This window comes from Miniopterus natalensis, chromosome 1, assembly GCF_054644295.1.
Source record: "Miniopterus natalensis isolate mMinNat1 chromosome 1, mMinNat1.hap1, whole genome shotgun sequence".
NCBI classification, from domain to species: Eukaryota; Metazoa; Chordata; class Mammalia; order Chiroptera; family Miniopteridae; genus Miniopterus; species Miniopterus natalensis.
In genome coordinates, this window is record NC_142081.1 from 9,430,562 (window position 1) to 9,448,829 (window position 18,268).

An 18,268-nucleotide genomic window follows, 5' to 3' on the forward strand; every position below is an offset into this window, starting at 1 on the left:
CACTGCACAGGTTTGAAAAGATGAAAAGAAAGGAATTGACTTAGCGTGAAACATGCAGAATCTTTATGAAGAGAGTTGTGAAACCCCATGGAGAGAAAAAAAGACTTAAAGAAATGTAAAGGCATTGCCGCATTTGGATGGAGAAGTTCAACATCATGATATCAATTATCCTTAAGTTAACCTCACTGACCCCAACAGGGCATTTTTGGTTTTTGTATGGAATTGGATGAGCTGCTTTAAAAATCATGTGGACAAAGAAATAATTACCAGGGAAAGTCTGAAAAGAGGGAACTAACTATAATAAATGTACTAAATGAAAGGGTACTAACTACTAAATAGAAAAACTTATTCTGCAATAATGAAAATAATGGGATCTGGCACTTGAGTGGATCAAGAATTCAAAGGAACAGACTAGAAAGCCCAGAAACAGAGCCAAATACACACAGCAATTAAATAAAGGCCTTATTTCAAAACAGTGGAGAAAAAATTTAGTAAATGGTGTTGAGACAACTGAGGAGCCACCTAAAAAAAAAAAAAAGTTGGATCTCTACTTCACAGATTATAGCAAAATGATTTCCAGATGAATCAAAGAAGTCACAGTAAAAGTGAAACCATAAATTACCTAAGATGAAAGAGAAAATCCACTTATTTAACTATAAAAGAAATCACATCACCATAAAAAAGTCAAATGACAAAGGACAGATGGAGGAAACGATTTATAATTCACCTCACAGACAAAGGACTACTTTCCTTAACATATAAAAATGCTTACCAAGCAATAAGAAAATATCAACAACCCAGGAAAAATGGGGAAGACCTATGAGTAGACACTTCAGGAAAAAGGAAACCGATAATAAAAATGCAAATGCAATCACAGTATGATAGTTTGGTTGGTGAGGGTGTAGAGAAACTGGCACTCACATGCCAGCGGCGGGCATGGACATTTCTTCAATAGCAGCGACGAGCAATTTAGAAAGAGCAAAATTTTAAAAGCACTTTTCCTTGCCCCAGCTGGGTGGCTCAGTTGGTTGGAGTATCACCTGTACACCAGAAAGGTGGTGGGTTCGGTCCTCAGCCAGGGCATGTATGCAACTAATCTCTCTCTCCTCTCTCAAATCAATAAACATATCCTTGAGTGAGAATTAAAATAATAAAAGCACTTTTCCTTTAACCTAGCAATTTCATTCCCAGAAATTTATCTGATAGCTATACTCACCCACGTGTGAAATGATGTATGGATGAGAATTTTCTTTGTGATAGAAAAAGATGGGAAACGATGAAATGTCTCTTGATACAGGTGGCCGGTTATATAAATTATGAGATATCCACACAGTGGAATAATAGGCAGCTGCTAAAAAAGAACAGGGCAGCTGTAAAGCTGACACAGCACAAACTGTCACAGCCCACCCCTTGTCCACTTGGCACCCATAAGCATCTGCTTAAATTATACTTAATGTCCAAGTCATACTTCTACCTAACGTGATGCAAGTGTCCCCTGCACAGCTGAACAGGCCACTCCCTTCCCCGAAGAACGCAAAGCCCTTGGGCAGTGTCCAGCCTTCCCCTGTGATGTCCTGTAACTTAATACTGAGACGTAAAATTAATTGTGATTAACACCTGTTAAGAGGATGACCGGGAGAAAGCCACAACAATATCTGGTTAGTTCACATTAAAATACGGAGGCAATACACCCACCATTGGTCATTACTTACAACTATCTTCCTCTACCCATTCCTTATTTCCTTTACCCTCAGCAAGCACCTCAGTGACTGTATTTTTTCTGTTAGTGGGGTGACCTGACCTTCATTCTTGAAGGCCTGGCCTATTAGCAGTCCTGCCTGAATTGTGTTGTTTTCCGTTGATTGTAATCACAGGACGTGGGAGTACTAGAAGAGGCCCGGGGGGTCTCCTGTAAGCCATAGGAGACCTGGCTTGGCCCCTTGTGTAACGCCAACCCAGTTCCCTCTTGGTCAGGACCCGTCCCCAGCCAGCGGAGTGAGCCCTTCTTCACGTGTTGGTTTGGAGTCACGAGAGGCCAGAGTGGCCGGGTGACAGTCACCGTTTGCCGTTCACTGAAATCATTGTGATCTGTACTAGTTCTCCATTGCCGTGTAACAAATACCACAAACTCTGGGGCCTAAAACAAAATGCATTTATTACCCTGCCGTTTCTGCGGGATAGGAACCCGGGCTCCTGGTTGTCTGTTCAGAATCCCACGGGGCTGCAGTCAGGGTGTTGGCCGGGCTGGTTTTTCACCTGGAGGCTCGGCTGGGGGAGAAATTACTTCTAAGCTCAGGTCGTTGGCAGGATTGATTTCGTTGGCAGGATTGATGTCTTTGTCACTGTATAATGGAGGGCCCTGGCTTCTTACTAGTGGAGGCCACCTTCAGTTCCCGTTGGCTGCCTGCATCTCCCTGCTGCAGGGCCCTCTCCACAGGCAGTCCCCAGCAGGACTATTTGCTTTCTCACAGCGAGCAGGAGGATCCCCATGCACCAAAAGGTCACCGGTTCGATTCCTGGTCTGGGCACATGCCCAGGCTGCGGGCCAATGAAAATAGGGGCCGTGCAGGAGGCAGCTGAATATTTCTCTCTCCCTTCCTCTCTCTCTAAAATCAATAAAAAAACATTTTTAAAAAAGATAGTCTTATTAAAAAAAAAAAAAGTAAACCAGAAAAGTAAAGTAAAAGATGGACCATTACTTCATTAGAGAGCATTTTGTTTGTCCTAGTTTCTTATCCCCTCCGTTTTTTCTTCCTGACAAGACAAGATTTTCTGTCTTCTCAATCATACTTTACACTGCAGGGGGTTTCTTTCTTTCTGATTTTACCCTGTTCCAATCGGCTGCTTGCTCTCCAGCCTTGCTGCCCACGTCGCATCCCAGGACTCACCTTGCACCGTCCCTTCTGGACCCCATGTCTTCCCTTTAGCTTGAGACCACCTTCAAGTAACTTCCTAAGGATGAGCATGGGATATAAATTTTCAATTCCTGGTTGTATCAGTCAGATAGCGTGTAGGCCATCAATGTGTACCTTCGACATTGTGCAGGCGTGTCTATTGTGACGCTGTTTAGGGAAACACCTTTTCACGGTGTTGCTACAGAGATGGGAAACTACAGCTTGCTTCCGTGAGCTTGGTCGCCTTCTCTAGTGGGAGCCCCAGGTCTCTAGGAAATGAGCCTTTATTAGGACAGAGGTTTTGTTGAGTCTGGCACCTTATTTCAGAGTGAGGAGTGACTTTCTTCTTTGGGTCAAGGTCACCAGAGCAGGTAAGAGAAAGGTATTTCTTGCACAGGCTCTTCCAGGAATAGATTCACCCAGGTACCAGCTGCTTTCATGACCTGAGCGCAAAGCAGGTTCTGCGTGGCCACGTGAGGACCCCTGAAGGAGAGCATGAGTGTGAATCAGGTTTTCTTATCATCATTTAAACACTTCATATGTTAGCCTCTGTGACCATTCATGACTAGTCAGGGTACTGAGTTAGAAAGGTTTAGTCTCGGCTCCCTAGTCAAAGGCAGCCTGAGTGGGTGTAGTCAACCCCACAAAGGACGTTCCCACAATGAATCAGGACAACAGATCGGCCTTTCGTCGGTCCTGCTGATCCCCATGCACACACAGCTCATTCCTGTCTTTGCGCTTCGTGTATTACTTATCTTGCTAACTCTCAGTTAGATCTCTATTTAAGCCCCATTCTTCCTATAAGACACAGTTACGAAGCACTCTCTGATGCCGTCATCTCCAAAACCCCGTTGCATGTAGTTGGCATGATCTTTTAACAGTTATGTTTTTCCCAGGCACTCAGTAATCCCGTGGTGACTGAAGCATTTTCTGCCTAGTCTCAGGTTTCTGAACCTTCCTAGATGGATGTTGTATTAAAGGTGGTTGGTTTTGAGAAACTCCACCTCTTACACATTTTTAAAGAAAATGGCCTTTGGTCCCCTGAAAGAGGCAGTTAGTTGAAAATTCCAACTGCCTGGCCTTTAGGCTTCTGAGCTGGCTTCCGTGCAGGGGAGCAGCTGATTGGCTGTTCCCGACGTGAAGCGGAAGGCTAGACCAGTAAACCGAAAACTTGGTTTTTTCAGTCTCCTTTCTCAGCTTACGTGGAAGAAAGCCTGGGAAAACACACAAAAATCAAAGTGCAACCAGTCTGGCATCCCATTAGGAGGGAATTACAGTAAGAAATAAGGACCCCAATGTAGTAGGAATTTATAATGTATTTCATGGCCGTGGAGTAACTGCAGATGAACCCGCTGGTGGAGGAGTAGGTTCCTTCTTTGGGGGCCATTCCCAATATTTACTTGTTGCCAGAGAAGAAAAAATGCCCAGATATGTGGCTTATATCTGACAGTTATGCGAAATTTTAAATAATTAAATGGAAGTGATAACGGGGAGTAATGTAACTGCTAAGAGGGCAAGTAGGGGAGTGTGTCAATTAGGAAGTTGATTCAGTGTAAACAGATCTGGATTCTGGGCTAGTGTTGATTAAGTGCTTACTCAGTGTAAAGTAGCCGTGAGATGTTTTAGATATATTATTTATGTAATTCTCACAACAACCCTGTGAAGCGTTACCCTATTTAACGGATTAGAATACAAGTTTGTAGAAGTGAAGCAACTTTGCAAAGATCCAACATCTCCATGGGCAGAGCTGATCTTAGGCCAGAGTCTGTGCCTTTCCTTTACCGCGAGATGATTAGTGGAAGAAGGGCGCCAGACTGAAAGAGCTGTAATACTGAAGAGGGAGACGAATGTATGTAAGGAGCAGAAGTAGTGGGGGCAAACTTAGCGGTGCTTTGTATCTTCGCTTTTTAAAATTTTTATTTTGTGGCTCTTTGTATGCTGACTAGATCTGTTGAATCTGGAGAGGTTGGTTCTGAGCCCACTTTGTCGCTAGCTAGTAACAGACTTTGAACATGTTACTTCATGCCTCATATATCAACTCTAAAGTACACTCCATCTCTAAGTTAAATATAAATATATATATATCAGCCTATATACATATATATAGGCCATACACACACACGCACACACGCACACACACACATATGCTGAATTGCTAAAATAAGGGGACGTGAAGCTGGTAGCAAAGCCATAAACACCCCAAAGATTGCGCCTTTGTCATCTCTGAATTATGTCCTTTCAGGTTTCCTTTCCTTAATGAAAGCGTTAAAAAAACCTTTCAAAGTAAGTTTTTAGTTCTTTCACCAAAAAAAGATACAACCAAACCCATGCAAATGAAATGAAGGATCTCTTTATAAGTGTTTGAGAGGAACTTTGAGGATAACTTAATGATAGGTCATCCACACTGGGGCCCTGGAGCATAATGCATTTCAGTCAGTTTTCCAGGCATGAGGAATACTGATGGGTTCTAATGGTGTTGTATCGCTGAACTTGAATGCTTAGCAAAATAATACAAGATTGTCCTGGTAAGGGCACTGTTTTCAAAGTTTAACTGTGGTAACCTCTCCCATTTAATGTTAAATTTATTCTTACAACCAAAATAAAATTAAGCATAGCACCATGCTGATACAATTTTGATGAGTCATTTACTTCCTCTTACCTTGTGAAAAATAAGTTGTTTTCTTAGGTGTCTAAAAAATGCACTAAAAAAAAAAATTCTCCCCTGGGGGGAGAAAGGGTGATGGAAGGAGGTTTGACTTGGGGACTTGGGGTGGTGAGCACACAATACAATATACAGATGATGTGTTATAGAATTGTACACCTGAAGCCTATATAATTTTATTAACCAATGTCACCCCAATAAATTCAATAAAAAATTCTCCCCTAACTATGCGATAAGGATCATGAATTTAAAAATCCAACAAACGTTTGAGCTTTTATTGTCAATTAAATGTACTGAATCAAGCACACCAACTTTGAGGGAGAAAAAAAACACATCAAGTTTAATTTGTTCAGCTGTTGTCAGGAGCTGCACCAGATCTAGATTTTATTCTCCCTGCAGCTGGTAAGTCAGTTTGTTACTGTTACTTGGATGCTGGCAAAAGACAGAAGACCCTTCTGTCAGAGACAAGGTCTTTATCACTCACAGCAAAAGCAGGAGGCAAGTATCAGCTGGTGCTCACTCCAGCTCCTCATGCCCCCGAGGCTCATGGGCTAGACAGATATTATAGATGCTGCATTAATTTACCAGGGTCACTAAGCAAAATACTACAGGCTAGGTGGGCTTCAACAACAGAAACCTATTGTCTCACAGTTCTGGAGGCTCCAAGTCTGAGACCAAAGTGTTGGAAGGGCCGGTTCCTTCTGAGGGACATGAAGGAAGGATCTGTCCAGGCCTCTCTTCTTGGCTTGTCGGTGGCTTCCTTCTCCGTGTGTCTTCACATCATCTTCCCAGTGTCCCAGTGGGTGTCCAAATTTCCCCTTCTTATAAGGACCCCACTCATATTGGATTAGGGCCCACCCTAATCTCCTTATTTAAACTTAATTCACATCTATAATGACCCTTTCTCCAAATACAACCCCATTCTCAGGCACTAGGGTTTAGGACTTCAGTATGAATTGTTGAAGGGCACAGTTCAGCCCATGACAGGTGCTTGCTGACACACATAATGGGTGCATTAGAGGAGAGGAACACTGAACTTGGGAGGGTCACCATGGAAACAAGCCTGCTCTTGTCCAAGGAAGATGACGTCATCCCTCGAGGCTTCGCAATGCAAACACAACTCAGAAAAGGCCTGGGTAAAGGGTGGTCAGGGCCTTGCATTTTTGGTGCACAGCAAGAATGTGCAGGGATGCTCAGGATCCACGTGGATTGTCTTTCCCAAAAACACTGCAGTCAAAATTCAGATTTAGGTGCAGCTGTACTGTCCTCAGAGCCTTTTTTAAGTCGGGTTCTGTTTTTATGCAGCTATAGAATTGATCACACCTCTCCAGAAGTTATCTACATTGAAGAAAAACCTGAGCCATACTTCTTTAGTTTGCGATAATTATATTTATGAATATTTTTAATACCAGTTAGGGAGTAAATATAGAGTTTAGTCAACTACTGTGGTATCTGCTTTTGTCAAAATAATGAGAAATATTTTTAACTTAAAGAAAGAGATGTTTCTTAACTATGTAGTTGTTTATAGCAAAGGAACTCAAAAATATGTTCAGAGTTAGCAAATGGAGATAATTCTTATTTCTTCCAACAGATGGAATTGCTACTTTTATGTGTTATAATTTTACTTTTGAACATATTTGATTTTTCATCAGGAATAATGTATAATATTAAAGGTAAGTTTCAGACTCTTAACTCTATTTTCTTCTCAGGAGTTCCCCTTTATATCCCTTCCTTGCTAACAGTTAAAATATTTTTCTTTTAGTACTGCTTATTACCATGTCTTCCAATGTTCAGAAGTATTCTCTATTGTACTCTGGTTCAGAGGTTTCTAATCATATCACTGTGAATCTATTATTAAGCTGTGTACATAGGGAATTTTGTTATAGTATTTCTTTACTTAGAAGTCATAGACTTTACAATTTAAGGAGCATTGTATACTTGCAAAACTTTATTTAAAGAGATTTTTTTTTATTTTCTCTCCATGAATAGTTGCTTGTAGTATGAATTATAAACTGAATTATAAAGCTAGTAGGTTGAGATTGAGAAAATCTTCTGAAATACAGTGACCCTTGAACAATTTGGTGGTTAGAGGCACTGACCCCCTGCATAGTTGAAAATCTGTGTCTAACTTTTGACTCCCCCAAATTTAACTACAAGATCCCTAGGTACTTGCAGGGGATTGGTTCCAGAACCCCTCGTGGATACCAAAATTCCCAGGTGCGCAAGTCTCTTCTTTGAAATGGCATAGAATGCATACAGTTGGCCACACACCCCACATCTGCAGATTCCCAATGGTGGATCAAAAATACTGTTTGAACTGGATCTTAAAATGTGTTAAAATTTAAGCCAGAATTTGGAAATAGAGAGAACCCCATGAGCACTTCACTTCAGGAGTGCTGGAGTGTAGGTATGTGCAGGGGAGTTTGAAAGAGGGCTTGGTAGTTTGACATTGCCTAACAAGATAGAGAGAGAATGGCCCTTAGACACAGAAATATCTTGGATCCCCTCTGACCTCCTGCTGTGAGTTGGGCAATCTTTGAGCAATACCTTAATCTTCCTGAGTCTTTGTTAGATCTTCTTTAAAGAGAAGACAATACATATGGCACAAGGTAACCTGTGAACCCACAGTCTGGCTCAAAGTAGGCTTGTCACTCAAAGGCGTTCATTTCCTTCTGTTTGGCTTCTCTCCCTTTAAGGCGTTGATTCATTTGGCGATGGAGTGTGGGTAAAGACTTTTTAAGCAGAGAAGTGATTTGGACTTTAGAATCAAATCATAGCTTTAAAAAATAGATCTGGCAACATTGTCAGGTGGGGGCAAAGTAAATGTGTGGGATGACCTTGAAAACTGTTTAACGTTGTAACTTCAAAATGTACTTTAAGCCATATTTGTGAAACTTGCATTACTATGGTTTCTTATGGGGTTTTCAGAATAGCATTGAAACTGTTGTGTTGTGCAATAAATAACGTGCAGTCGCTCACAAAGGAAACTTATTTTCACCTCCCACTCCTGGGGCTAGTTCCTCCTGTGTCCTTGGATGGATATTTGGGCGGGCACTATGAATTTTTCTGGTTACAATGAGGTGATTTGAACAGTTTTTCCAGCGATTTCAAACTCTAAAACACAGCTTTGCATTGTAATTGCCCAAGCCTTGTAACAATCATAACTGAGCTCTTGTTGTATAATAGAAGCTTCTTCCATTTTTCCTGATTGGGTCTGTTCGGGTGGGAAGCCTGTAGTTAGGGAAGAAGGTTAATGTCACTTTCCCTTTTCTCTACCTGGAGTTTAGGTTCCTTCTCACCAACTTGCTAACTTTGAGTTTTGACCCTTCCTGCTGCAGGGTTGTCGGCAGATAGGGAGAAGGCAGGGAAGGGAGGCAGAGTGGCAGTGTTTACCTAACAGATTCTAAGGTGACCATCTGACATCAGTCAGCCCTCTCTGGATCCAGTAGGTGTATAACATTGACCCTCAACCTCTGGGCACTTGCCCAGGTCCTTCAGAGCTCCCTTCCTTCCATTAAACTACTGGGAATGTCTTATCTATAGTTCTAACAAGGGCTAAAGCTTCTCTGTTTTGACTGATCATCAATTCCTTTGCCTGCTCCTGAATATCCAGCTGTCCCTTCACATTCTTTCTGCTAAGACCCAGTTGCCACCCAGAGAGACCTTTGAGGACAGGACCCTTGATGACCTAATGCTAGTTATTTCTCATAAGTAGCCCACAGGAAGCATTCATGCTACTTTTGCCCCAGAAAATGTGGGTTGTGCAGGACTCTCAACATAGCCACCTCCTTCCCATAAAACCATACCCCATCCTCTCTACCAAATCATTTCTTGTCTTTTTCCAAGCAAGAGTCTGAGTTTATACCCAAAATTAAAGGAATACATGTTATATTGTGAATGGTCCCATCAAAGCCTCTTTTTTGGACTCAAGATAAAGAGAAGGAATAGAGGATTCTGAAAAGATAGCAGAGTAGGAAGCACCAGGAATCTGTCTCCTCACCTAGACAATAATTGCACTGGCAGAATCTGTCTGATGTAACTATTTTGGGACCCTGAAATCTATTGAAGGCTTGTTACTTCTAGGAGAAGGCTTGGATAGTAAATTGTAGTTAATTTTAGTAATTATCAACTCATCACAGTAGAAGCTACCTACACGCCCCTCCCCCCACATACACACATCCATGGTAGGCAGCTGTGCTCGTGTTTCTAGAGCAGTTGCATACAGCTTGCAGAAGCTAGTGTGGGCAAAAAGGACTCTGTCTTACAAATATTGGGATTGCTGCTTCTGATCACAGAGGTGCAGACAAAGAGGCAGGCAGCCATGTTGTTACCCATTCTTCCACCCCCGCCCCTGTTGTTGCCAGAATCTCTCCCTCTGGATGAAATTATTTTCAAAGAAACCAAAGAAAGATGTGAAGAAGGTCAACAAAACAATGTATGAGCAAAATAGCAATATTATAAAGAGATAGAAAACCTAAAAAGAATCCAAAGAGAAATGCGCGAGCTGAAAAGTAGAATAACTAAAATTAAAAATTCACTAAAGAGATTCAAAGGCAATTTTTAGCATGTAGAATAAGGAATCAGTGAATTTTAAGATAGGAGAAAGGAAATTATTGAGGATGAGAAACAGAAAGAAAAATGATTGAAGAAAAGCCAAAGGAGTAAGGGACCTGTGAACACCATCAAATGGACCAACATACACACATTATGGGAATAACATAAGGAGAAGAGAGAGAGAAAGGGGAAGAGAGAATATTTAAAGAAATAATTGCTGAAAACTTCCCAAATTTGATGAAAGGCATGAACATAAACATTCAGGAAGCTCAACAAACTCCAAGTAAAATGAACTTGCAGACACCCACCAAAGACAGAGAATCTTGAAAGCAGCAAGAGAGAACAAATCATTAAATACAAAGGATTCTCAGTAAGATAATAACAGGTTTTTCATTAGAAACTTTGGGGGCCAGAAGGCTGAGGGCCAATATGTTCAAAATGCTATAAGAGAAAACCTGTCAACCTAAAGTTTTATATCTGGGAAAGATGCCCTTCAAGAATGAGGGAGGAATTAAGATATTCTCAGATAAACAAAAACTGAGGGAGTTTGTTACCATTAGATTTGCCCTGCAAGAAATTCTCCAGGATGTCCTGCAGGGTGAAATGTAAGGGCACTAGACAGTAACTTGGTGCCATGTGGAGAAATAAAGATCTCAATAAAGGCAAATACATGGGAAATTATAAAAAGCTAGTTACTATTGTAACGATGAATAGTAACTCTACTTTTTTTTAACATGATTTAAGGAATTAATGGGTTTTTTTTTTCATTATTGGTGTAAAAGCTAGGATTATTATAACTTTGGTTGTAACTCCAGATCCTGTTTCCTACGTAATTTAAGAGATTAAAGCATTTTTTTAAATTATTAGTTTATGTTTTAGGGCACACAATGTATAAAGAAGTAATTTTGTGACATCAACAACTGAAAAGGTGGAGGTAGAACTGTAAAGGAATAGTTTTTGTATGTTATTGAAGCAAAGCTGCTATATATTCAAATTATTTACCTTTAGGATGTTAAATGTAATCCCCATGGAAACCACAAAGAAAATAGCTATAGAACATATACAAAGGAAATTTGAAAGGAAGTTAAATGTTCACTACAAAAAATCAACTCAATATAAAAAAGGACAATAATGCAGGAAATGAGGTAAAATGTTATAAGGCATATAGAAAACTAATAGCAAAATGACAAAAGTCTCTATCAGTAGTTGCTTCAAATGTCAGTGGATTAAACTCTTCAGTCAAAAGACAGAGATTGGCAATATGAATAGAAACCCACAAGATCCAACTCTATGCCGTATACAAGAAATTTACTTTTGATCCAGAGAAGGGGAAGGGCTCTTTCTCTCACCCACCCCCACTTTTTGGGAGAGGAGTCACCTTCATATGAATAGCTCTCTACTAAAACATAGATTTTCTTTCCAATCTCCAACTCCTGTCCCTTTTCTAGGCTCACCAAGGTTGAGGAGCTTAAGAGTCAAGGACTGTTTTTTTGCCATCTCTGAAAAACTTCCACTGTGGCCTAGTATGTGGTATATTTCATTTTAGTGTTCAGCCAAACCTTCCCTTTTGCTGTCCTGACTTTGAATCTTTAAAATGAAAAATGGTAGAAAATTTGAATTTTATTTAGAGGTATATGAACTTAAAGCATGCAGTTATACTTATGATTTTTAAAATATTTTCTCAGTTAAAAAATGTGATTTTTAATGGAAATTCTCCTATCAGTAAGCTAAAACATATATTTCTACTGTTTAGGTGATACGGAGAAACGCTTTGCTTGTTCTAGCCAAGGGTTCCCCCGGGAGAATGAAATCATCAAGCTGTATCTTTTCTCAGATGACTTGGTGAGGCCCGCTAGCAGCACCTTGCAACCTGTCCCGTTCCTTTGAACTCCGTGTGTAAAACCAGTAGCACTGGACTTACCAAATCCCTTCTACTGTGTTCAGACTTTGGGAAGTAAGAGTCTGTGTAAATAATACGCCTTTCTATCCCGTTCCACTCGGGTGAGGTAGAGAGTTTCATTTAGTCACTGGACGCCCTAGGTGGTTTTGCTTTCTTTTAAGATGCCTCCCTCTCCCCTTTCTTCAAAGATCAGCTGTGACGATCTTCTGTTTTCATGGGTGGGATTTGTGCTTCTGAAGCTGGGCAGGTGCAGCCTGGTAGACAAAGGTGTCCCACTGACCTTGAGAAATCATCTTTCCCCTTTATAACAGGTACTGTACTGCAGTTGTCATTTGGATAAGGGATGATTTAATCCCTTCGATTCAAATAATGGCAGATTTCACACACACACACACACACACACACCCTAAATAAAATATGATGTACTATTAAGATAGCCGTGCAGCAAATGCTAACAAAAATGTAAGTTAATAAATAATGCACAGGTTGTTTTAAAATCTATGATATATATAATAAAAACAGAGGAAAACACCCCGCAAGGACAAATACATTTAGCTCAAAGTCTGCTTTGATTTAGTTCCCAGTTCCTTCTTGATATGCCAAACATAGATCTGTTTCTTATTTACTTACAATTATCGTGAAGCACATGCCCTTTGAGTCAAAAAGCGCCTTTCCTATTTGTGGTTATATATTATAGGAAAAGAGGGGCTTTAGAAGAAGCAAGAACTGCAGAGCTGGGGTCAAATCTTGTCCCTTCCACGTAGGGTCTGTGCACCCTGGGGCAGGGTACTTAAACTCTCTGATCCTTGGTTTTGTCTCCTTTAAAGGGGAATGACAACCTACTGCTTGGATAGTCGTGATGTAGGTCCAGAAGTGGTGTTAGTAGAAATAATAACTAACATTTGTAAACTGCTTAGGTGTGTCAGACATTTTTCAAAGTGTTTTGCGTTCATTATGACATTTACTCTTCCATAAGATAAGAACCGTAGAGAAGCACTGAACCTACCCTCTTAGGTTTACTGGCTGTGGCCTGTAAAATAAACTGACAAAAGTCAGATTAACAGGAGAGAGAAAAAATAGAGTTTATTGATACAGGCATTGTGTTTACCCATGGGAAAGCTCAGTGATAAGTACCTCAAAGGGATGGTTAGAATTTGGGGCTTATGTGCCACCTTAACAAAGGGCAATAAATTGTGGAGCGTGACAAGGCGAAGGAAAGGGGCTTTGGCTTTATCTTCCTGCCAATCCCCGTTAAAATGTAAGTTCCGAGAGGGCAGAGGTTTTCGCTTGTTTTGTTCCTTTCTGTTTTCCCAGCACTATAGCACTGCCTAATTTGCAGAAGGGGCTCAGTAAATATTTTTAGAATGACTATGTTTCTCCACTTTATAGAGAGGTTCCTGAAACTTAGGTAACTGATCTAAACTACTGGGAGGAATAAATGAGTTAAAATTCTTAGTATCTATCACCATTTGTGATTGCTACATTTTCATATCCCTTCTTAAAACTGGGAAATATCCAATAAAATGCAGTAAAATGAACTTTGCTTTATACACTTGTTTCTTTTTTACTGGGACACAAAATAACGATTTTAATAAAATGGGGATTTTTACATGTGATAGCATATGGCTTTGATTCTGTTTATTAAGTATAATAATTTTATGACCATTTCTGTGACAGAGAAGATTATGATAAAGATTAATAAAACCTACCATGACACTAGCATAGTAGGTGACTGAGCTTTGAAAGGGTATTTTTCAAAAGAGACTCTTTTCCTAGAGACTAGAATTACTACAGACAGCAGTCTTTAGCAGCATCTACTTTTCATGGATTTCTTCTCACTTTTAAATTATGTAATATGCTTCTCTCCACTGAATTGTCATTACTTGTTTGTTAACTTTTCCTCTTTCCTAAAGAAAATCCAGTGTTTTTTCCAATCTGACAGCGAGGTTACTTCAGAGGGATTTCTAAGCGTGTTCACATCAGGAGGACTTGCTCCCAGCATGGTAGTCACAAACAGCACATATACTGGAATCTTCCACTTTAATTTAACTTTGGTAATTACATTTTATTTTATTTATAGAATGTGTTTTTTTAAAAAATAGCTAGTCCAGTAATGTTACATATATATGTTTTAAACTCAACAATATAGTGCTATACTTTTTGCTTTAAACAATCATATATGTTTTTAAAGAAATTAAGAGAGGAAAGAAAAAATACATATGGTTGTTTACTATTTACCTACATATTTACTATTTCCGCTGCTCTTCATTCTTTTCTGTAGATACAAGTTGCCATCTGGTCCCATATCCTTTTAGCGTGTGATGTTGTCCCACAGATAGCTAAGTCTCTGTTCATTTTTCTTTAGTCATTTCTCCCTTTTCCAGATTGGGTAATTTCAACTGAATATGTATATATATGCATATATATGTATATATATAAACATATTCAGTTGAAATATATATATATATATATATATGTGTGTGTACACACACACACACACACGCACTCACCTATTCTTTCTTTTGCCATCTCTAATTTGCTATTGAATTCATCTAGTAAATATTTTTCCAGTTATTTTTTTTTCAGCCTTATTTTTCCATTTGGTTTTATTGCTATATATTTTTTAATTTATGTGCTGGGATTCCCTATCCTTTCCTTCATTAGGACATTTCCCTTAAATCTGTGTACATACTTGTAATAGCTGCTTCGACGTCTTCAGTTGCTATCTGGACTCACTCCGAGTCAATTGATTTTCTCCTTTCCCCCCTGAGTATCAGTTGTGCATTCCTGTTTCTTTTAATGTCTTGTCCTTTTGGTTGAAAATTGGACATTGAAGATAACAAGCTGTAGCAATTCTGGATTATTTTATGTTCTTCTAAGAATTTGCCATTTTTGTTGGTGGTGGTCTAAAAGGCTATTATTTGCCTTGGCACAAACTGCAAACTGTCTTACCTATGGTTGCAGCAGTTCATACCTCTGCTCAGTTCTTTTAGTTTCCACTGCTGATTTTTTTTTTTTAAACATAGCCTTTTATGGGTCTTCTCTGCACTGTGTTGCCCAAGGTTTGGGGAAGAGCTTATATTTAACTCTTAGATCACACTTACAGTTCTTTTGTTCCTGGAATTTTCCTCTTAAATTCCCAAATTCTCTGTCAACACCAAGCTCTGTCCTCTGACACATCAAGCCTGCAATGCTTTAGCTTTGGGCTACCTGAGCTTGGCTGTATAATACTCCACTTTGAGGCTATAATAGTCTACATAACTGATGAACATTTTAGTTATTTACAATCTCCTATTATTACAAATAATGATAAAGAATATTCTTGAACATATTTTTTTTCACACACATATGAGTATAATGTAGTATTAATTCCTAAGAATAAAATTACTGAGTAAAGGGTATATGCATGGAATGTTTTTGTTTTATTTTTGTTTTTAAAAGATAGTATGTAATATGCCAAAGTAAGCGTTGCTATTAATATTGTAAAACACTGCTTTCTGATGTCTTTTTTATTTCAGTTCAGTGATCGGGTTTACTGGCTGATTGTTATTCCCAGAGAAAACATTACCAAAAATAGAGGTAAGAGTGATCGGAATTCATGATTTTAGTCATGGACCAGGATTGGCAAGCTTATTAGCAAATAAAAATATTTATTATACTACAGAATTGTTTGCTATTCCATGTGTCTCATGTAGTATTTGGGTCATACTAAAAATTATTTGAGGTTAATCTGAAATTCAAATTTAATTGAGGTTTCTGTATTTTATCTGATAATTCTTTTATAGATTATTCTGACATATATAACATTTGTGTTATTCTTTAAAGTAAACTTATTTTCTAGAACTTGAAAATTAGAGTATTGAGGAATTTGTATACCAATTTTATTGAAACTGAATCATTAACCTAAAATGTTATAGGCTGTAATATGTAATATATTATTTTACTGTGGAATCTGCTGTTAAATGTTATGTGGCAGCCTAGCTTTTGTGCTTATTTGACGTTTGGTGAGTTACCTATTCAAATATTTTTCAAGTTCGTTATATATTCTAGATACGAGTCTCTTGTCAGATATATGATTTGCAATATTTCTGCCAGTCTATGGCTTGTATTTTTCATCTCTTAAGAATGTCTCTTGAATATCAGGGTTTTTAATTTTGGTGAAGTCTAATTTATCAGTTTTTATTTATTTATTTTTTAACCCTCGCCCAAGGATATTTTTCCCCATTGCTTTTTAGAGAGAGTGGAAGGGAGAGAGAGAGAGAGAGAGAGGGAGAGAGAGAGATCAATGTGAGAGAGACACATCGATTGGCTGCCTCCCCCCACGTACCCTGACTTGGGTGGAGCCTGCAACAGAGGTACGTGCCCCTGGCCAGAATCGAACCCAGGACCCTTCAGTCTAAGGGGCAGACACTCTAACCACTGAGCTAAACCAGCTAGGGCTAATTTATCAGTTTTTAATTTTATGGATTGTACTTTTGGCATCATAGCTAAGAAATCTTTGCCTAACCCAAGTTTATAGTTCTAGGTTTTATATTTAGGTTGATGACTCAACTTGAGTTAATTTTTATACATTATATGAACTGAGGTCAATTAGGGGGGGATATAGATATACAATTATTCCAGCACCATTGTTGTACAAACTACTTTTTCTCTATTAAATTGCTATTTCTGGGCTCTCTATCTTTTACCAGTGCTGCACCATCTTGATGACTTTGGCTTCATAAAATGTTCAACTAGTATAGAGAAATTAACATTCAAACACTAAAATAAATACGGTGCTATTTTTTAGTGAGACACCATCACCTTGGTCACTTATCTAATGGATAAGTCTTCTTTACCCAAAGCAACATGGGTTTTAACAGCCAGATAGCCCTATTTCCTATAACTCTTCATGTAGTTCTACTGTTGTTCTGAGTTCTTGAATAGCATGTGAGGGCACGTAAACTACCTGGAGTTTTGGCATTGAACTCTCCAGCTTCCAGCTCTGGATCTACCAGTTAATACTATTCACACAGCCTCTTGGCTGTTCCATATGCATCTTTCACTACCTTAGCCACATTACAGGTGAGATTAATACTTCCTATGTGTTTAGGATGAACAAGATTAGTATCACCACCAAACAGAAATGTATGCTGGTTAATAATCATGTGGAAAGAGATGCTGTTGGTATAAAACCAATCCAGAAAATACTGGATGTTACTCCCAGTGAAAATATCAAACCCATACTTTTCCTTATATTCAATTATTCCATGTACCATTATAGGAACCACATCATTATTTCTATTTCTGACTTTAATCAAGACTTGTAAAAAGTTATCTAAGACCTGTGAATCCTCAGGGCTCTTATTTTTATATTTTAAAAGTTCATGGAAGTTATGCATATGTCAACTTTGATCCAGTTCCATTGAAGGCCAGCTGAGTTCTCTATCAGAAGATTGACTTCTCTCATTGTGTTAGGCAGTTATGCAGGAAGCTTCTTTTGTAGGAACATATATGATGTTTCTCACACCATTATCTTTTCCGAAGTCCAGGAATTGCTTGATAGAGAGCAGTGACAGCAAGAGCACAAATAGCACTTGATCTACTTGGGTACCAGGTGCTTCAGCAGTCACTGGAAGAGCCATATCCTCGCTGGGGTGGTGCACAGATCCACCTAGAGGCCTAGGTAGACATGAGAGTTTGTGCAGCCGAGCTCTTTGGGTCAGGCATGTGCTTCATGGGTACACCCTGGTTTCAGCCTTGGCCTCAGTCTTGGCCTGTGGGTGCAACCACTGTAGCAACTCCCAGGCTGAGTTTACCATCCATGGCTTCCCCAGATCCCACCCATACTTTTAACTCATCTATGCTTTTATATTTAAAATTGGTTTCTTAGAGTTAGCATATAGTTTACTCTTGATTTTTACATCTAATCTGGAAATAGGACTCTTAATTGGTATTTTTAGACCATTTACATTTAATGTAATTGTTGGTATGGTTGCACTAAAATCTACCATCAGATTGTTTTCTATTTGTTCCATCTCTTCTGTTTTACTTTTCTCTTCCTTTTATGTCTTCACCCATATTATTTTTTATTCCATTTTATCTCCAATAGGCATATTATTTATGCTTCAAAATGTTATTATTATCAGCCCTAGGGTTTACAGTATATATTTTAATTAATCACAGTCTACTTTCAAATAACATTATACCACTTCACCTGAAGTGCATCATTTGCTTTTTACCAAGCCACAACTGCTCTCATAGAAAAATTATGATCTA

The 18,268-nt window shown here is 39.0% G+C and overlaps 1 protein-coding gene and 1 pseudogene across 1 annotated transcript in view; one reads left to right on the forward strand and one right to left on the reverse strand.

Moving 5' to 3' along the window:
* The first annotated feature begins 7,019 nt into the window (after positions 1-7,019).
* CATSPERB (catsper channel auxiliary subunit beta) overlaps positions 7,020-18,268 on the forward strand; it is a 65,558-nt gene continuing 54,309 nt past the window's right edge. Inside the window, exons 1-4 of the mRNA XM_087826737.1 lie at positions 7,020-7,229; positions 11,864-11,952; positions 13,924-14,064; positions 15,529-15,589. Coding sequence (XP_087682863.1) covers positions 7,148-7,229; positions 11,864-11,952; positions 13,924-14,064; positions 15,529-15,589 — 373 coding nt within the window. The 5' untranslated portion in view covers positions 7,020-7,147. The remainder of the gene's footprint in view (positions 7,230-11,863; positions 11,953-13,923; positions 14,065-15,528; positions 15,590-18,268) is intronic.
* Positions 16,758-17,634, reverse strand: LOC148094014 (pyruvate dehydrogenase (acetyl-transferring) kinase isozyme 3, mitochondrial pseudogene; annotated as a pseudogene).